At 33.3% G+C, this 22340-nt stretch overlaps 1 protein-coding gene across 1 annotated transcript in view; it reads right to left on the reverse strand.

The window, feature by feature from the left end:
- Positions 1-3322: 3322 nt before the first annotated feature.
- The window catches only part of IPMK (inositol polyphosphate multikinase), a 65109-nt gene continuing 46091 nt past the window's right edge, over positions 3323-22340 (reverse strand). The window contains exons 4-6 of the mRNA XM_029931715.1: positions 19566-19738; positions 9958-10039; positions 3323-8459 (exon numbers count right to left, since the gene is read on the reverse strand). Of these exons, the coding sequence (XP_029787575.1) occupies positions 7837-8459; positions 9958-10039; positions 19566-19738 (878 nt within the window). The 3' untranslated portion in view covers positions 3323-7836. The remainder of the gene's footprint in view (positions 8460-9957; positions 10040-19565; positions 19739-22340) is intronic.

A 22340-nucleotide genomic window follows, 5' to 3' on the forward strand; every position in this document is an offset into this window, starting at 1 on the left:
TACTACATGGCAATGAGAAAGAATGAAATCTGGCCATTTGTAGCAAAATGGATGGACCTAGAGGGAGTCATGCTCAGCGAAATAAGTCAGGCAGAGAGGAAAAGATATATGTTGTCTTTCATATGTTTAACAGGAGAATCCTAACAGAAGACCATGGGAAGAAGAAAGGGGGAGGGAGGAGTTAGGGAGAGGGAGTGAGCCAAATCATGAGAGACCTTTGAATGCTGAGAACTAACTGAGGGCTGAAGAAGGAGAGGGGGAAGAGGGAGAGGGCATGATAGTCTTGGGGAGGGGCACTTGTGAGGAAGAGCACTGGGTGTTATGGAAACCAACTTGGTAATAAACTATTAATAAAAAAAAACTAAACATAGAACTACCTCACTATCCAGAAATTACCCTATTAGGCATTTATCTAAAGAATTTTAAAATACAGATTCAAATGGGTACATGCACCCTGATCATTATGGCAATATTATCAACAATAGCCAAACTATGGAGAGACCCCAAGTGTTCATCAACTGATAAATGGATAAAGATGTGCAGTATATAGACACAAACATAGATATATAGGTATATAGATGATAGACAGATATTACTCAGCCATCACAGAGAATGAAATCCTGCCATTTGCAATGATGTGCAATGACGTATATTATGCTAAGTGAAATAAGTCAATGAGAAACACAAATATCATATAATTTCACTTATATGTGGAATTTAAGAAACAAAACAGATGAACACATGGGAAGGAAGAGAAGGGAAACAAACCACAAGAGACTCTTAATTATAGAAAACGAATTGAGGGTTAATGTAGGGAGGTGGCTGGGGAATGGGCTAAATAAGTGATGGGTATTAAGGAGGGACTTTTTATAATGAGCACTGAGTGTTGTATGTAAGTGATGAATCACTAAATTCTACTCCTGAAACCAATAGTACACTGTATGTTAACTAAAATTTAGATTAAAAAATAAATAAAATAAATGCCTGGTAGAATACCCCTGGGAAGGCTTTTGGGCCTGCTTATCCTGCTGCTCCTAGTCTGATCGACAGAATTAATGTCCATATTGTCCACTTAATCTGAAATTGCTGCTTGATGAAAACATAGACCATGACAAATTAAAACTCAATATTTTGGTGTCCTATATGAATTGATCTAAGATTGGAGCACATGGTTGATTGCATTGTGTCCTTCCATATCTGCCCAAATTGACTCTGGATTTGGCAATAGTAGCAAATTTGACTCAAACAAGCTTGACGCTTGTTTACATATTTCAGCTTCTTCTCTTGGACCCCTACTATCCGAAAGAAAATGCCAGGGCTAGCTTACTGAAAGGATCTGAGAGATGTAATCCCAGCCATCCTAGACTAAGTCACAATCCACCCACCTTCCCAGCCCCCAACTCAGCTGACCTGCCAGCTGATTGTAAAAACATTAAGTCTGCCCAAGATCAGCAGAATCACCCAACTGCCTTGCAAATCCATACAAATGATAAAGGACAGTTTTTAAGCCACTTATATTTTAGGGTGTTATGCAGCAATCTTTGGTGACAGAGTGGTCAGGCTAGCCCGTTATTTAGATCATTCTCTCTGCCTCTGGCATAACCCAGATGAGTTAGTCACCCATAATAGGGAGTGGCAAATGGAAGTTAAGACTCATGAAACCTAAAAGTAATGATGTAGTTTCTTTACAAATTCACAAAAATAAGGATATTCTTTGAACTGGATCCAAACCCTCTAAGCTATAAATTAAGCCTATTTACCTTAAGCTTACAATTTTCAAAATGTCTGAAATACTATTTACTCTTCATAGATTTAACAAGTGTCCACGTGATGCTTCCACATTCACCATCTCTTTTGTGCCCATACAAAAGCACTTTGTCAAATTATATTAGCTTATTAATAACAATTTTAAAGACCTACTTCTCTTAGAAACACATAGATTTGACCCAAAATATTTCAGAGCATCCAAACCAATTGTACGACATGATTTCTGCCTAAAGCAAGTACAATGTAATTAATAAGTAAGTGCAGACTGTTTCCTTCAGTTGGCAATGTAGGCATCACTCACACCCATAAAAAGCTAACAGTACAAATAGAAAAAGATTAGTTTATTATTACAGAACTATTTAGACCTGTAGGAAGAAAGTTTAGTGACCTGACATAGCTGATGAAGTTTTCTTCCAATTAAGAATGGTCAGTTTTAACTTGAACCATTGCTGGCTGTTATCTTCTTACATTTTTTTTTTTCTCAGCACTCTCCCTTGCCTTTCAAACAGCTCTGGTTGCTTGTATCAAAGTAATCCAAGATCTACTACACACTCTATGCTCAAAGGCTTTTTGAAAAATCTCGGTACCAAAGAGTGTTCCATGAACTAGGAGCATCACAAACCCCATCCAGTTCTGCTGAATCAAAATCTGCATTTTTAATGAAATCTTCAAGTGATTATTTTCACTTTTAATCTATTACTACCATTTTCACTTATTGTTTCATTTCAGCTTTTATTTAGTTCTTACACTTAGCTATAACTAGGGGACTAAGGCAGTGGGATTCCCTGTTATTCTCAGTAGTTAGATAATCTTTAAAAACTACATAGTATTGCTTCTTCTCACAGTTCACAGTAGCAGGCATAAAAGAATGCCATACAGTCTTCTGGAGCCATGACTCACAATTGCAATGAGGCTACAAATCACTCTTCTTCCTCTTGCATTTTATCAAAACGGACTCCTCTCTTTCACAGCCCTGCTGGATATTGATAAGAATCAATTATACTTCCAATAATACTTACCCCATATTAATTTTTTTCGACCAGACAGTATATATCTCAAGAACATGTTCTGAATCTCTTATGCAGCTTTTCAAAATTTCCAGAGGTAAATAAGGTGCCTAGTATAGCATAGGTATTCTATAGTACCCTCTCTTTTTGATTAATGAATGAACATAACTAGGTCACTGATTAAGTAACTGATTTGTGAAAATTCAAATACAAGCAAACTATCTTACCTACTTCTGAAGTTTTACAATTCTAGAATATTTTTTCATAGCCAAGTCAACTGGTTTCTCCTATAGTCTACTTCTCCTATAAGGTTGGTTCTAAAGATTTTAGTTCATCTGATAGAAACATAAATATTCAAGCAAAAAGTTTACATACCATTTCATCTGCAATATGTATGCTTTTTTTCTGTTAACATCCTGTCGGCTTTGAATTCCTAATAATTTCTATAGTTTCTGGTATATAACATTCTCTCAAATATTTGTTGAGTCAATAAATTCTTTTTAAACTACCATGAGTCTGTTAGCATATTACAATTAATGAAGAAAAGCTCCAATGCAAAACATTTTAATAGGTTGTCAAATATACAGTTATTAGAATTATCTAAATATCACTTATAAAAACCAGTATCACATTAGATGAGTCTATAAAATAAAAACACAAATCACACATTGACAATAACCCCTGTAGTCCAAGAATACCCCATCAATAATACAAATTACAAACACATTAAAAGGAGACATTGATTAGACATTTAAACCAAAGTAACTTTGACTACACTAAATACATTCACTCATCAAGTACAATAAATTCAGCATAGTCACTAATACAATTTTAGGTGCAATTTCACATGCTTTCATAAATCTTCCAGTACAGCTCCCTATAGTAAAGTGTCTTTGTGCACACCAATTTTATTTATATGCAGGTGCATTACACATCATACTTGAAACTATTTCACTTCATAAACTTGTTAATATATGTTGTAAGTGAACACCAGGCCAAACTTTAACCCCATGATGACAAAGTTTTAACAATAAAAAAAATTTTCTTCCAACTATATTCTAATTTATTTAATCACATGAACATTATTTCCTCTCATTAGACACTATCAACAATAAGTAACAAGAATTTAAACATCAAAAGACCAGAGATTCCAACCTTCTAAAATATTAACAAATAGTATAAGTAACAATACAAGCATTCTGTAAGTCAAAAAGTAATTTCATATTCATTGCCAAATTTAAAATACCAGTGATTTGAAGATCAGATTGAGGCCTAAAATATTTTGAACTAAATTGTAAAATACAATTTTTAAAATGTGCAGTAAGTTGCTTGTGAATATGTAATGGAATGTTTTTCACAGTTGTGCTATTTTAAAACACTACTCTAAATGGACGGCCTAAAATAAACATACCTTTACTGGCAAGAAAAGTGAAAAATTAAGGCCTTTTTATGTTATCTATAATTGCTACCTGAACCCAAAAGTCAAATAGAGATTATAATGCTGCAATGTATTTTTAACCTTTCTAACATATTGTGTTGCTTTAGCTCTACTTACTAATTATTTTTACACAATCTCAAACGCTAATTAAATTTATTATCATTAAATGCATATTTCTCTGTATCTCTATTTTAATTAAGTCCCCAACCCCACCCCATCTAGACAGAATGCTGAAAATGCTTAGGGCTTTGTCTGGTTGGTTCACAGCTGTATAATCAGGGGCTAAAAATGCTTGGCACATGGTAGACATCCAGTAAATATTTTTGAATGAATTAAGAAGCCTGGCCTCCATAGGCAACTCTATTTGTCTTTCCAAAGCATTGACAGGCAATTGCTACCTCTTTACATGATAAATTGACACTTTTTTATAAAAAGAAAATGTCTAGGCTATAAAAATATTACAGGATGTAGTGAAAGGATAACTGAGGCTACAAACATCAAATCAAGGTTAAAGGCACTGGATAAGGAAGATTATCACAAAGCATTGTAAACAATTTTAAGAACAAATAAAATTTTAAAGTATCAAATGCCTAACTACTAAAAGAGTACTAAAATGATGACAATATTTTAAAAATAGTGAACAAAATTTCTGTAATTTCACAAATAAAGTTACATACTATATTCTTTCATCCCATCTCAATATTCCCAATCCTAGAAGCATGTTTTCAGTTATATGAAATATGAAAATTACAATGAAATATCTCTGAAAATTCATTTTTCTTAAGTTATATTATAAATTTAATATATAGACATTACAGAGATAACATGAAGAACATCATCTTGGAAATCATAAAATAGTAAATTATACTCAATCAAAATCATAAAGTTCTTATTCAATTTAACACAATCTAAAGCTTCACAATAGCAAATTGTAGTATGAAGAGACATTGTAAGTATGATCTTTCCAGACACATAAAACAAAGAATAATGAATACTGAGTTGAAAATACAAGTTCCACATTAGAACCATTTAATATACACATTTTCACAACTGTTTCTTGAAAAACTATTTAGATAAAATATTTAGCATTTATCAATTTTTAATTTACTTGAATCTATGCAACTTCCATCCATATTAAAATATCAATTAATGTAAATACTTTATTATAAAACTATTCCATAATTTAAATTTTTATTAGAGAAATGTATTATTCATTATCCACAATTTCTTAAAGTCCTTTTCATGAGTGCATTCCATAAGAAATGCACTAAAATCATTATTTATATTTCTTAGAGGAAATAAACTACAGTAATCCTATTAACCCAAACTATATCCTTATTATGCTTATTTATTAAACATGTATATGTTTAAACATGCTTGGTAAAGTGTAATTATTCTTCCCCACAGTGGTAAATTTCAGCATAATGTTAAATGACTGGGCTACAGAGTAAAATATTCACATGTAGATTACATAGACAGAGACTGATTCTGTGACATGTAAGCTTACTTATAAACATAAAATGGGCATTGGATAACAGTGATAAAAAATGTAAACAAACAGAATTAACTGTTAATCCCTTCCCTGAAAAATAAAAGATAAAAACGCTTCTTGTTTTATTAAAAAAAAATATGATCTATTGTATCAAAAAGGTAAGACATTGATTTTTACAAAACTATATTTCTACATATGGATAAAGAAAATCTGGAACAGTTGATTCACACTTTATTGAGCTAAAATGTGCAAAAAATCTGGCAATATTTAAATTTTTTAAATTCATTGTACATAGTCTGATGTACAATGTTCCCATTCAAAAAAACCCTCTTTAAGACTCAAAATTGTTAATTATCTGAGCTTAAGAGTGTTGAACCACTGTCCAAATAACAACAACAACAAAAGTCTATGCTGTAGGAGAAAAAAAATTAAAATAAAAAAGTTTTGAATATTTATTAGGACTTGAAATTCATCTGCACACAAAAAAAGCTACTGCCCATACCCATTTAGGCAGTAGATAAAAACATGAAGTTTCTATGGAAAATACTTACTCTGACTCTAAATAAAAAATTAACAACAAATTCTGCTATAACAAAATGTGTAAGAGTTTTAAAGTTATTCAGGTTTACTAGAATTACTAAGCATAGAATTCATAGAGCATTTGGTATTTCTGTTTGTGCTCAGATATTTGCGAAGAACATTTAGACTGGGAAGGTGAGATAAACACAAAATTGTGATACTTTACATTTTAAAAAAACGCTTAGATTTAAAAGCTTAGTTTGTAATTCTGGGAGAAAAAGAGAGGAGAAAGTTCAAAGCTCACAAATATAAACCATTTTTCAATATGGCAAAACTATTAACTACTTAGATGTGTTATCACTGAGTCAAAGTGCAAGTAATGCTTTCATAAATATCTAACATATGCAAGTCTAATTTTAAAGTTTCAAATGTTTTCAATAACAAATAACTATTTATTTTTTAAAGGATAGTAGATGTGAAGCACAGATAATACTTAAGAATCTAATTTTCCCACCCATCACAATTTAAATTATAATTTCTATCTGGAATAGGATATAAAACTGTTTTGAGTAAGAGTGAAATAGAAGCATATATTTGATATGCACCATACTTATAGAGATGCACTAATTACCTGTGGTACTTTTGGGTGGTGTCCTTCACTGCTTATTAGAATTCTAGAAACACTTCTTAGCAATATATACTACTGCTTAACTAAATGGGGGTCATATAAATACATGAATTTTGAAAGAAAAAACTCTCAAAAGCTCTTTAAAGGAAAAATAAGAGAGAGAAAAGGTAGAAAAAGGTATTTATGGTTTATAACATTTTTCACAATGTAGTAAATACATTTCTAATTTTTGCATCAATGAAAAATTTTAAAAGAAATACATTTTGTTCCTTGCAAATGACTTTTCTTCTTCTAACCCTGGCAAGAATAATTATTAGTGACCATAATTTCAAGGTTTTTGTTGTTGTTGTTCATTTCAATTATCTTTATATAATATTTTGAAATAGGCACATAAACAGAAAAAAGAGAAAATCTGCTTTTGGAATGCAATCACTGTAAATCACTTTACTAAGAAGCACCTTTTGACATGCTGGTCTGAACTTTTAATATAAAACCTAAATAGTACTTAACTTTCTGAAGTAGAATTTTTTCCAGTTTTAATAGCTTCATTCATAGCAATAGTAAGGACAAAAACCTGTGCTTTCTAGATTTTTAAAACGATTCCAATAATTAAATGAGTTTAGATATGACTCATTGTCAAGGTTTAGTGGGCAGAAATTTCATGACAAATTGGCTACAGAAAGCTAAATAAACTCTTAATGACTGAATAATGGTTTGCATTTTGCTTGAGCCAAATAGATGTTTAAGCCATGTACCACCACATTCCCTGCATAACATTCCTAGGTTTTTTATGCTTCATAGTTTTCTAGTGAACATATACTTTTCCTGAGTAAGATTATAAAAAAGATAATCCTTCTACCAAAAGTATAAAGACAAAATGTGGACTCACAATATAAATTTTTTACATAACTTTACAAGTGTAGAAATATTGACTGCTGCTTTTATTATGATTGCTCCATCCTTTAAAAAGGCCACAGCAGAGGATTCAATTGTCTAAAATACTTTGCAATACAGTAATTAAATGCTTCAGCCCATAAACATATCCTTCATCTACGGTGTTGCTAGGGAACACATGAGCAAAATCTATCATTCGCACTTCTGCTTCTGAAATCTCTTGGCAACCAGTGGGAAGATGGCAGAAAACTTTTTCCAGTTGGGAAAGTACATTTCCATTTAAACGTTCCTGTGACATGCTTTTCCATCCATTGTCTTGTTCTATATTTTCAACTTTCAATGAAGTCTGACTGTAATGTTTTTTTGAACACATTTTTCTGTGACGAGCATACATCTTGGACAAGCTTTTGCCTTCTGAAGTGTCTATTTTTCCATTCTCTGTGGAATTTAACATATGAAAGTTATTATTGTACTCCAGTACATCTGTGTCTGACAATTGTCCTGTGGACAAAAACTTTTCTACCAAGGTTCTGTCATTTGTTTTTGTAGTAGTTGGCCGAGATGAACCTTCATAAACAAACAGTAATGAACTTGCATAAAAGTTAAGCTGCTTCTGATTTTCAAACCATTGCAGAATATTCTGAATCTTCTGAATACTGGCAGAGACAGCATCTTTTCTTAAGCAGAATCCATTATGAAAAAACCTGGAGACTCCTAAAAGAGGAAAAATATTAGGATTATAATGAAATTATATACTAGTTATCACTTGAGAAGTAAATTCATCTTAGATACAATTCTTCAATTTTTTCCCCCATTCACCCTTACAATAAACTAAGCAGGCAAAATTCCAGTCAGACACAGAAACTTGGACCTCAATTTGATTTCTAGTTAAGATTCTCTTACTAGAAAAAAATGACATTATGTAAAATTAAATATACTATTTAGATAAAAAGATTATTATATGTAGACTGGTAGTTTAGTTCTCTCTATATATTCTCTTAAGTAATGTGATTCCAAGATCTGCTTCATTTGCTAGTGTGAGAGATTTTTCAGTAAGCTTACTTATTTGTTAGAATCACAGTCAGGAGCTAGTCTAAAACCTAGAGTCAAATCATTACCACTTATAATGGTGGCAACGGCCCATTACCAAAATACCAAATCAAAACTACAATAAATTTTTTCTGTTCCTAATAATGTTGATTAAATCAGTTTTTACAAAAGTTAAGCTCTCTTTGGGGATCGACAATACTCCAGGTTGAATGTTATCCAAAATGGATACTTTTACATGTTTTAAGTTATCAGATTATTAGGCCTCTTTTAAAATTATTTCTACCTATTTAAATATATGCTTATTTAAATATTTGAGAATTTATAGGTATATGCAAGTTGATTTCTGCTTCTAAATAGCTTGTTCCTCCCACTTTGGAACAGAAATTGCTAGAAAGTATATTCACGTTAGCCTGTAAACTATTTTAATAAAGAGCAAATCTGAATATTATCCTGCTATTTGTTAAGTAAACCAAGGCAAAATACTATCTTAAGATCACAGTATGTATGTTTATTTTCTATACATAAAATGAAACTTTTTCCTCAAACTATTTATACTACACATAAGCTCTCTCCTATCTTAGGCATAGCTAAGAACAAACTTCTAATAGAATATTATTTCCAGGAATTTATTAAGATATTGCTTTTGTAATATGTTGGCTATAAATATGTTAGAGGCATGTTAACAGATTTTATTTAAATCACTTCTAATGTCATTTATTTATTATATAGTTCTAGAAGCCTATAACATATGGCTTAACTATACATGGGATATTTCAATAAAAATGCATTACATATGACACTACACAATTTAAAGTCTTTTATATAACAAGCAGTTTTGATATACTATAATATACATATATGGATTTTAAAGACAACCTTTAGTTCTAAAGCTTGGGCTATATGGCTGATTCACAGATGTTCATTTTAAAAAATATATTAATAAATAAGAAATGACTAAAATGTAAAAGATGACAGTCATGGATCCAGGGTTTTGATGTATTACAAACCAGAAATTATGACTAGTCTAATTGTGTAAATATGTTTCTTCTATTTTTTAAGTTTATTATGCACTGAATCATTATATCAAGGAAAAATTAAAATTGAAACTACTTTAGAATCATTTTGATAACTGTACACTGAAATATGGTTTTTCAACCCTTACCATCCTTTAGAGTTTCTTTCGTTAAGCTTCTTCCATAGTGCTGGTTTTGTGTCTCATAGCTGTCAGAATGAACATGGTACACCTGTGACAAAAAGCACTGAATATTAAAAACTAATAGTCCTTGACTATGTGGGGTTTATTCAGCAATGCAAGGATAGTTAAAGTTGGGAAGATCTACTTTCATTCTAATGGATTTACAAAGAAAAAACCATATCGTCAGTGGTTGCTAAAAAGGCTTAACAAATTTATATATTTTATTGATAAAACTCTTTAAAAGGACAAGTGAGTATTTCCAATGTGAAAGAATCATATTGGTGGATCTATATCAAACCACCAAGGTAAGTACCAAGTTTAAAAAGGAAATTAAGGGCGGTCGCCTGGGTGGCTCAGTTGGTTGAGCATCTGACTGGGGCTCAGGTTGAGATCTCATGGTTCATTGAGCTTGAGCCCAGCGCTGGGTTCTGTGCTGACAGCTCAGAGCCAGAGCCTGCTTCGGATTCTGTGTCCACCTTTCTCTTTGCCCATCCCCCACTATTTCTTTCTCTCTCTCAAAAATAAACATTAACTTAGAAAAAAAAAAAAGGAAATTAAGGAAGCACTGTCCTAAAATACAAGAAGCTTTTAGAAAAAATACTCTACTACAATGTCTTTTATCATCATTACTATCATTGTTCTGGAATTTCTAGCAAATACAAATAAGAAAGAGAGATAAAATAATTTGGGAAGAGGAGATAAAAATTACTTTTTGTAGATAATGGTTGTATGCTGGGAAATCAACTGAAAAACTAATACAAACAATAAAAACTTCAAATGGCTAGTACAAACTGGTAAACCAAAAATAAGCTTCCATATATATATAAGAAGTTAGAAAATATAATGGAAGACCCCAATTACAAATGCAAAAACAAATAAAACATAGATAAACTAAACAGATGTAAGTCTATATAAAGACACCTTTAAAACATTCCTAAGACACACACAAACACATGTCCATGTTCTCAAAGATAAAATTCAACATGATAAAAGCTATCGATTTGGGGTGCCTGAGTAGCTCAATCAGTTGAGGATATGACTCTTGATTTCAGCTTAGGTCATGATCCCAGGTTTGTGGGATCAAGCCCTGAGTCTGGCTCCATGCTGAGATGACGCCTATTAAGATTCTCCCTCCCTCTCTTCCTCTGCCCTTCTTCCCTGCTCACACACTCTCTCTCAAAAATAAAATAAAAAAATTAAAATAAAAAATAAAAAAGATATCAATTCTAATTAATCAACAACTAAAATGAGATTATAACAAAACAACAAAACAACAATTTTTTACATATAAGCTAAAACTAAAGTTCACATTAAAAAACAACAAGAATAGGGGCACCTGCATGGCTCAGTCAGTTAAACGTCTGACTCTTGATTTCGGCTCAGGTCATGATCTCCAGTTTGTGGGACTGAGCCCCACTCTACGCTAAGCATGGAGACTGCTTGGGATTCTCACTCTTCCTCCCTCTCCGCCCCTCCCCTGGTCATGCTCTCTCTCTCAAAATAAGTAAAGTAAATATAAAAAAAGCCAATAGGCAGGAAAAATCCAAATAATAATAATGAGGGAATAACCTTGCCACCCTAACAGATACTAAAACATTTTATTCATATGTTTTAGTATCTGGTAGGGTGTTATTGAGGAATAACTGACTATAATAATTGACTATATATATATAGTATACAACATAATTTGTATACATTCATTGTATAATGATTTTTAATGTTTTATTTATTTTGATACAGAGAGAGACAGAGCATGGGCTGGGGGGTGGGGGCAGAGAGAAAGATACAGAATTGGAAGCAGGCTCCAGGCTCTGAGCTGTCAGCACAGAGCCCAATGCAGGGCTTGAACCCACGAATGTGAGATCATGACCTGAGCCAAAGTCGGACGCTCAACCGACTATGCCACCCAGGTGCCCCTATGATGATAAAGATCAAGATAATTAACCATGTGGATCACCTCAGAGTTAACTTATTTTTTTGTGTGCATGTGTGGTGAGAATGCTTAAAATCTACTCTCAATTTCAAGTATACAGTACTGTATTATTAACTATAGTCACCATGCTGTACATTAAATCCTCAGAACTTATTCATCCTATAGCTAAAAATGTGTACCCTCTGACCTATATCTCTCCCACCCCCCTCCTCTAAGCCCCTAAGAACCACCATTCTAATGTTCCCATGAAATCAGCTTATTTTTAATTTACATTTAAGTGGTACCATATGACCTTTATCTTTCTTCGGTTTACTACACTTAGCCTTCCAGGTTCATTCACACTGTTGCACAGAAGGATTTCCTTCTTTCTTGTGGTTGAATAATATTCCATTGGTGTGTGTGTGTGTGTGTGTGTGTGTGTGTGTGTGTGTGTGTGTGTGTGTGTATACACACACCATATCTTTATCCATTCAATTAGATGACACTTAGGTTGTTTCCATATCTTAGCTATAGCTAATAATGCAGTAAACATGGGAGTGCAGACATCTCCAAGACAGTGATTTCACTAAAACATATTTTTAGAATCAAGTACATTAGAAGTTTGTATGTGATAAGTTTGTATTTTAAATCAGCAGAAAGTGGATTATTTATTAAAGGGTGGTAGTATGATCCAAAAAAACATTTGTATTTATACCTTATACCAGAATAAATTCCAAACACATCGAACATCAAAATGAACAAATGGAAATGATAAAAGTGTCCCCCAAAGATGGAAGAATCCTTGAATAACTGATAACTGGAAAAGACATTTCCAACCAAAACTCAGAATTTCTCTTAATATACAATATGTCTTAAAAAATGTTGCGTTTTTGCCATGCAGAAATCAAAAAGCACATAATCAAAATAAACACAAAGAAAAGGTTTAAAATTTATATAATGAACAAAGGGCATGATTACACTTATGGGAAGATAAACAAAGGACATGAATATTTCACATAAATCAAACAGCTCTCACACAAACCAGGAGCCCTCCCCCAAACTATTAAAAAAAAAAAAAAAAGGTGTCCACAGTCTTTGCCAAATGTCTCCCTCACAAAACACTCCCTCATTCAAAATCACTGCTCTGTATGAAACAGATTGCCAATATCCATTAAAATTACAAATTCATAGAAACCTAGCAATTCCCGTTTACTCATTTGTTTATTGTTCTGTAAAGTTCTTAAAATTTCATTTTAACCCAAGTTAGTTAACATACAGTGTAATAATGGTTTCAGGACTACAATTTAGTGATCCACCACTTACATATAAACCCCAGTGCTTATCCCAGCAAGTCTCCTCCTTAATGTCCATCACTGATTAGCCCATCTTCCAACACAACACCCCTCCAGCAACCTTCAGTTTGTTCTCTGTACTGAAGAGTCTCATAATTTGCTCCCTCTGTTTTTATCTATTTTTGCCTCCCTTTCCCTATGCTCATCTTTTGTTTCTTATATTCTACACAAGTAAATGTCATATGATCTCTTTCTCGGACTTATTTTGCTTAGCATAATACCCTCTAGTTCCATCCACCTTGTTGCAAATATTTTTCATCACCGAGTAGTATTCCATTGTGTATGTATGTATATGCATATGTATATGTCACATTTTCTTTATCTACTCATCAGTCAATAGACATTTGGGCTCTTTCCATAATTTGGCTATTGTTGATAGTGCTGCTATGAACATTGGGGTGTATGTGCCACTTCGAATCACCATTTTTGTATCCTTTGGATAAATTCTTAGTAGTATAATTGCTGGGTCATAGGGTAGCTCTATTTTTAATTTTTTGAGGAACTTCCATACTGTTCTCCAGAGTGGCTGCACAAGTTTGCATTCACCAGCCAACAAAAGTGTTCCCTTTTCTCTGCATCCTCATCAACATCTGTTGTTTCATGAGCTGCTAATTTTAGCCATTCTGACAGGTTGAGGCAGAATCTCATTGTAGTTTTGATGTATATTTCCCTGATGATGAGTGATGCTGAGCATCTTTTCATGTCTGTTAGCCATCTGGATGTCTTATTTGAAAAAGTGTCCATTCATGTCTTTTGCCCATTTCATCACTGGATTATCTACTTTTTGGTTGTTGAGTTTGGTAAGTTCTTCATAGACTTGGGATACTAATCCTTTATATATCATTTGCAAATATCTTCTTCCATTCTGTCAGCTACCTTTCAGTTTTCTTGATTATTTCTTCTGTTTACTCAATTGAAACATTATTTGTAATAGAAAAAGATGGAAAACAATCAAAGGATTCATGAAAGGGAGCTAGTTGAATCATGGTATAATAATAGTGTGCCACTGTGGACTGATCTCTTTGATATGTTAACTGGGAGAAAATGCAACATATAGAACTGTGTTCAGAGTGGGTTTTGTGATAAAAGAACACGTATGTACAGTATTTGTGTATGTTAAAAATCTCCCTGATAGGATACACTGGGGAAAAAAATATAATGTAGTATGCTGTGTAGAAGGAGACTTCTCACTGCATATGTTTCTATACTTTTAAAGGTTTATTTGTTTATTGTTTACTATTTGTTCTTCATTAAAGAAAGCATGAGTTGGGGAAGAGCAGAGAGAGAGAAACAGGAAGAGAGAGAGAGAATCTCAAATCTCAAGCAGGCTCCATGCTATCAACACAGAGCCTGATGTGGGGCTTGAGCTCAAAAAGTGAGATCATGTCCTGAGCTGAAATCAAGAGTAGGGGACATAACTGACTGAGCCACCCAGGTGACCCTACTTCCATACTTTTTTGGGGTCTGAACCATGACAGAGTACAACAATGTACTCTGTCAAATTTTAAAGAAATATTTTTAAAGAAGCATTAAGAATATACTGATTTAGAAATTGATATTTTAAAACTTGTAGTCTGTTACAGTTAATTAGCATCTATCTCAAATGCTACACTTCACTGAAAAAGTTTAATTACAACCATATGCTTTAACACCTATTGCCTATTATAGAAATAGAATTTATTTTGAGCAAAGTGTTACGATGAATGGAAGATACTCTTATAAATATCAAAAATTACATGTGACTACAGGAAAAAATCATACTTACAAGAATAGTTAAGTATTTCCAGAATGTGTTAACAAAAAAAACCACTCATGTTCTCTATACACGTAAATAAGTTTAAAAGAGGATTCTCAAAATGATAGAGGTGTTGGATAACCTAATGCTTAAAGTAGTAATCATACTGCAATATATAAATGTCTTAAATCAACATGCTGTACACCTTAAAATTACACAATGTTGTACATTAAAACTTTGGTTTGGTAGTATAATTTGTTCCAAAAACAGGTTTGTAATCCAAAGCACTTGTAAATCAAAGCAAATTTAGAAAGAATAGAAACGCAGATGGTGGTTGGTCCCACAACCCAAAAATATTCATAGAAAAGTGATTATAATTTTGTAATATATACAAAATAAGAAATTTTGTAGAAAACCACCACCAAATAAGGCTATAAGGAGTACAACCGATGAATCTGTTTAACGACAATGCATGTCACATCTGCAAAATCTTCAAAAGGAGGCAATGGCAGGTGTCATTGGTTAGGGTCCTTATTAAAAAGTTGCACAAAAAGAAAAAGATTACATTGAGCCAATAGATGGCAGTGATTCCATTAGTGATAGCAGAAATCCTACACAATAACCCTCAACTCTCTTGTCTCCCTCACACCAGCCATGAAAGTTTTCAAAAGTAAGTGGTTAACTTGGTTATTTTTCTTACTATTTTGTACTTACTTTCTTATTTTGTATTACATTATGATACTATACTCATTTTTCTATGAATATTTTTAGGTTGTGGAACAAACCGTCTGAGTTTCCATTATTTCTAAAAATCACTTTGATTATAAGTGCTTTGGATTACAAGCATAGCTGCAATGAATTATGCTTGCAAACCAAGGTTTTCCTGAATTTGGTAAACTTCAGTATAGTTCAGTGATATTAAGGAATTCTTCTGTTCAAAGGCATAACTTTCCTGGAGGGATTTGTTTTTTTTGTTTGTTTGTTTGTTTGTTTTTGTTTAGTTTACTTATTTATTTTGAGAGAGACAGAGAAGGCATGAGCAGAAGGGCTCCTGACTTTTTCGAGGGTCTTTATTAAGGAAGAATGCTATATTTTGTCAAATGCTTTTTCTGCATCTACTGACAGTATCACCTTGATGGATTTATAAATATTGAACCAGCCCTGCAACCCAGGAATAAATTCCACTTGATCATGGTGAATAATTCTTTTTATGTGCTGTTGAATTCGATTTGTTTGTATCTTGTTGAGGATTTCTGCAACCATATTCATCAGAGATATTGGCCTGTAGTTCTCTTTTTTTGTTAGATCTCTGTCTGGTTTGGGAATCAAAGTGATGCTGGTTTCGTAGAATGAGTCCAGAAGTGTTCCTTCCATTTCTATTTTCCAGAATAGCTTGAGAAGAAGGGTTATTAACTCTGTTTTTAAATGTCTGGCAAAATTCCACAGGGAAGCCATCATTGGGAGATTTTTGATAACTGATTCAACTTCTTCACTAGTTATGGGTCTGTTCAGATTTTCTATTTCTTCCCATTTGAGTTTTGGTAGTGTGTTAGTGTTTAGGAATTTGTCTATTTCTTCTAGGTTGTTCAGTTGGTTGGCATATAATTTTTCATAGATTCCCTGATAATTACTTGTATTTCTGAGAAATTGGTAGTAATAAATCCATTTTCATTTGTGATTTTATCTATTTGGGTGTTCCCTCTTTTCTTTTTTGAGAAGCCAGCTAGAAGTTTACCAATTTTGTTTATTTTTTCAAAAAACCAACTCTTGGTTTCCTTGATGTGTTGTTGGTTTGTTTTTTTTTTGGATTCTATATTGTTTATTTCTGCCTTGATCTTTATTATTTCTCTTCTTCTGCTGGGCTTGGGGTGTCTTTGCTGCTCTGCTTCTAGGTTCTTTAGGTGCACTGTTAGATTTTGTATTTGGGATTTTTCTTATCTCTTGAGATAGGCCTGGGTTGCAATGTATTTTCCTCTTAGGACTGCCTTTGCTGCATCCCAAAGGGTTTGGATTGTTGTATTTTCACTTTCATTTGTTTCCATATGTTTTTTAACTTCTCTAATTGTCTGGTTGACCCATTTGTTCTTTAGTGCACTATTCTTTTTTTTTTTTTTTTTTTTTTTGAGAGACAGAGACAGTGTGAGCAGGGGAGGGTCAAAGAGTGAGGGAGACACAGAATCGGAAGCAGGCTCCAGGCTCTGAGCTGTCAGCACAGAGCCTGACACAGGGCTCGAACCCACAAACTGTGAGATCGTAACCTGAGCCGAAGCTGGATGCTTAACTGACTGAGCCACCCAGGCGCCCATAGTGCAGTGTTCTTTAACCTCCATGCTTTTGACGGTTTTCCAGACTTTTTCCTGTGATTGATTTCAAGTTTCACAGCACTTGATCTGAGTGTGCATGGTATAACCTCAAATTTTTAATATTTATTGAGGGCTGCTTTGGGACCCAGTCTGTGATCTATCTTGGAGAATCTATAGGTGCATTTGAGAAGAAAGTGAATTCTGTAGCCTTGGGATGTAGAGTTCTAAATATGTCTGTCAAGTCCATCTGTTCCAATGTGTCGTTCAGGGCCACTATTTTAGTGATTTTCTGATTTTCTGTCTAATTGATCTATCCATTGCTGTAAGTGGAGAATTAAAGTCCCCTGCAATTAGCACATTCTTATCAATAAGATTGCTTATGTCTGTGATTGTTTTATGTATTAAGTTGCTCTGCATAGACATTTATAATTGCTTAGCTCTTCCTGATGGATAGACCCTGTAATTATTATACAATGCCTTTCTTCATCTCTTGTTACTGCCTTAACTTTACAGTCCACTTTGTCTGATATAAGTTTGGCTACTCCAGCTTTCTTTAGACTTCCAGTAGCATTATAGATAGTTCTCCATCCCCTCACTTTCATTTGGAAGGTGTCCTCAGGTCTAAAATGAGTCTGTTGTAGACAGTTAACAGATGGGTCTTGTTTTTTGTTTTTTATCCATTCTGATACTCTATGTCTTTTGATTGGAGCATTCAGTCTATTTACATTCAGTGTTATTATTGAAAAATATGGGTTTAGAGTCATTGTGTTATCTGTAGGATTAATTCTTGTAGTGGTGTCTCTGGTACTTTGTGTTCCTTGCAACATTTCCCTCATAGAGTCCCCCTTGGTATCTCTTGTAGGGCTGGTTTAGTGGTGATAGATTCCTTCAATTTTTGTTTGGGAAAACCTTATCTCTCCTTCTATTTTGAATCACAGTCTTGCTGGATAAAGGATATTTGGCTGCATATTTTTTCTGTCTCTCACATTGAAGATTTCCTGCCATTCCTTTCTGACCTGCCAAGTTTCAGTAGATAGGTCTGCTACTAACCATTATGTGTCTACCTTTGTATCGATATGCCCATATTTAATTATAGTTTTCTATTCTAATTTCTTTGGTTTTATTTAAAATAAGAATGCCAAATTCAACTGTGTTGTTATTACCATCACATTACCAATTCATGTATAATGCTTCCTATTAACTTTCCTGTTTAAAAGTCAAAAGGAAGACCTATATATCATTCTACATAATGAATTTCAAAACTACCCCTTATGCTTCTAAAGGTAAACAATCATTTATCATATATATAAATTTTACATCCACACATCTAGAAGGCATATTGTTTAGAGGATTTTAGTCCACATTACTTTTTATCTGTGGTGTATTATTTACAAAGATGGCCTCAAAAATCCTTCCCATTCTTGTGTGCACTGACATTTGTATTGTGATTTCTCTATTCCTACCATCTGAAGTAGAGTGTGTTTCTTTTCCCTATTAATATTCAGGTTCCCTGAGTCTGTTTCCCTGTGATATACTTTGACCTATAAAATTCCATAGACATAATAGCAAATAACTTCCTAATATAGATTTCAAGAGCTCTTTTAGCTCTCACCCTTGCCTTCTTGGAATGTGATATATGTAAAAGCTCCAGTTAGCCTTTTGGGACATGTGAGATGACAGGGAGAAGGGTCCAGCCAACAGTACCATTTCCCAGACATTAGAGTGAAGTTGTTAGACTATCTAACTCTCGCTGACCCATTAGATGAGATAGGTCTCTAAGTGAGATAAGCACATTGTCTGCCTGAGCCCAATTCAAACTGCCAAACCACAGAATCATGAGCAAAAAGAACTGTTTTAAATCGCAGTCTGAAGCTATAGCCTAATTTTTAATTTTCCTTGTCTCTTAAAAAAAATATAGAAAAATCACTGAACTTATAAATTTAGCACTGTCTCATGGCAAAATCATAAATATCACACTTATCATGTTATTTACATTGCACCTAAACTTAAGCTTATTAAAAAAAATTATCTGACCCAGAGTCTTGTAGCTCAGCCTTGTATTCATTTACTAATTACATACTAGGTGTCAGAATCATTCCAAACACTGACCATATATTAGTGAACAAAAGAGATAAAAATCTCTGCCCTCATTGGGGGAAATATGGGCAACCCAAATCCAAAATATATTACCTTATAATATATAAATATTATAACATCTATAATTTCCAATGGAAAAACATGTAAAGAGAAATGTTACCAATAATCCCTCTTACCCTCATGCCAAGCACCAGGAACCCAATTTCTTCCATTAATGGGTACTTGCTGATTTGTTGCTTAATCTTCTCAGATGAAGCAAAAGGATCATAACTCTTTCGCCCTATCTTTACATCCATTATACAGGGCTTATTAAATTTATGGGTCACATCTTCCAGTTTTAGATATAAATCTGTTATTAAAGAAAAACCTTAATTAGTAATAGACAAACATGTTACTACTCAAATAACTACCAAGGGGGGAAAAATTAGGAAATCTTAAAACTGAGAAAAAAAATTAAAACAAATCCAGAGTCAACAATTATTACTACTCCATCTGGACAAAAAAAGAAACAAAAAAAACAAAAAACAAAACAAAAAACAAAAAAACAAAAACCCGACTAACCAACAAATTTATAACAAGTATCACAGAGAAACTCTTACAGCAGGTTATTAAATAATATTCAATCATAAGCAAAGACATGAGATATATATAAAAACATTAAAATTAGATTATTTCAAAAGCTATTTCAGAAATTCATTCTCCTTTTGAGAATACATTTTATGATGTATAATGCATAATGTCACCTGTGCCTTAGTAGATCTTCCTTCCCACAGACTATACAATAGAACTATAGTTTAAGAAAGCTAAATCAATTTAAAATATGGTCACTACTAAATATACATTCTAGTCTTAATACTCTAAAAAGGAAAATAAATATCTTATTTTTTAGATTATAGGCATTCATCAGAAGTCCATTTGTAAACCACTTTGACATCCTGCATACATCTCCCCATAGAAAAGTATTATGAATGGAGATTCAAGTAAAAGATTACAAAAGTTCCAGTTATTACATACTATAGCTAAACTAATTTTAGCTTTAGCCTGAAAGTAGGAACCTAGCTACCCTAGGGGAATAGAGGAAAAAAGTTCTCCCCCTTTTTATTTGAAAGAATCTCCCCACAGTTCTGAATGAGATCATACTTTTCACTTATGAATGTGGGAAGCATTTCTCCTGGAAACTTTCCCTCGAAAATAGAATTTTATCTGATTTTTGAAAAAATGTTCATTTATGTATTTTGAGACAGAGAGCAAGCAAGCACAAGCAGGGCAGGGAAAGAGAGAAATCCCCAAGCTCCACACTGTCAGTGCAGGGTCTGATGATGGCCTGATCCCACAAACTCTGAGATCATGACCTGAGGCAGATGCTTAACTGACTATGCCACCCAGGAGCACCTCTGCTTTTTACCAAAATGACCAAATTTAAAAAGGTATATATTTTCTATTAATTAAATAAAAGGCCATCAGAGAAAAAAAGACTTTACCCTTTTTTTGTTTTACCTTGCATAGACTTGCATAGTTATTAAATTACAACAAAGAAGTCTATATTGAACCAAAAGGGAGAACAACCCTGACAGGGCTTAAGAAAGTGTTAAACCCCTCAGATTTAAGTCCCATGAATCTTTTTATTGAAAGGATAAGAAATAAAGAGGTAAGTTTTATCCCTTAGTCAAAGGAAAGGTTAGGACTGTAAAGAAGTAATTGAAGTCAAGCCCAAATATGACAAAAAGCTATAGCCGAAGAGACCAGCACTGACACACAAGGAGTAAGTCACATTTTAAAGAAAGTCTCACAAACAGACTTGTTCAAGAAGAGAAAATAAAAGGTCTAGGCACAGACATGTACTATTGACAGTGAAAGGTAATGGCACAGGGAGACTATCCTGTTCAAGACTGGAAGCCACCCAAGCTTCTGTGCTTTAAAAAATAACCATAGGATGGGGTGAGAAGATGGGGGAAAAAGCAGCACTGAACAATCCCCTTCAGATTCTCTCCTCCCATCTCCAGCTACCTTGAACAAAAGTAAAGCAATCCATCCTTTTTCTGTAGCTGTGTAAACAATTTTAAAAACAAGGTTTATATTTCAAATATCAGAAAAGACTAATTAAAGCCTAATAAAGTAAATCATTGACATTCACAAGGACATCATTAATTTCTATAATTCAAGAGACCCCAAAAGTCTTACTGAGGTGAGGCTATGTATGGGAACATAAACATAGTGAGAGAACCTAGCTAACTATCATACCATCTTTATCCCAGTATAGTTATTTTCTACTTGCCGACTTGGTAGTGATTAAAAACAAACAATAAACTTATGCTTATAACAAGACAGAAATGACAGAAGCTAGAATACAGACTGCAAATTTTAATATAAATCCCTATTTCTTCCTTCCTTTCTTGGGGAAGAACATACAAATGCAAATTCTATACATATAGGGATACAATAAACATCTGATGACTGAATGAATGTCTACCTTTCTCATTCCTACTTTGCAGTGGTACTTTGGGTTTGGCCTTACTAATACTATAATAAATTGAGTCATTCCTTCAGTAAACAGGCCCAAGTATCTTCTGTTGTATTTGACATTTATTTCAACTAGCCAAGTATGTTTCTTACTTCACTTGCAGGTTCTTGACATGATTTGAATTACCAAACAAGTGCTAGATTATTGATTATCAGCCTTAAGTTAATAATCTTTAAGTGAAGGCCTTTTGAGAGATGGCTCCATGTTTTCTTTTAGTTCTCCAGCCTCAATTTTTTTTAAGGGAAAATTAAGAATATGAGAATGTGATTTCTATCTTCCCCTCTAAGTTATAAAAATAAAAATCAAAATCTGCTTTAGAGAGGCAGAGTTTTAAAGAAAGAATATAATGGCATATTATCTAGCAGCTTGCCAAAAGTGGTTGTGAATGAAATAAATAAATAGGAAAATGAGGCATTATCTGAGCACTGAG

The sequence above is a fragment of the Suricata suricatta genome, chromosome 2, assembly GCF_006229205.1.
Source record: "Suricata suricatta isolate VVHF042 chromosome 2, meerkat_22Aug2017_6uvM2_HiC, whole genome shotgun sequence".
Taxonomy (NCBI): Eukaryota; Metazoa; Chordata; class Mammalia; order Carnivora; family Herpestidae; genus Suricata; species Suricata suricatta.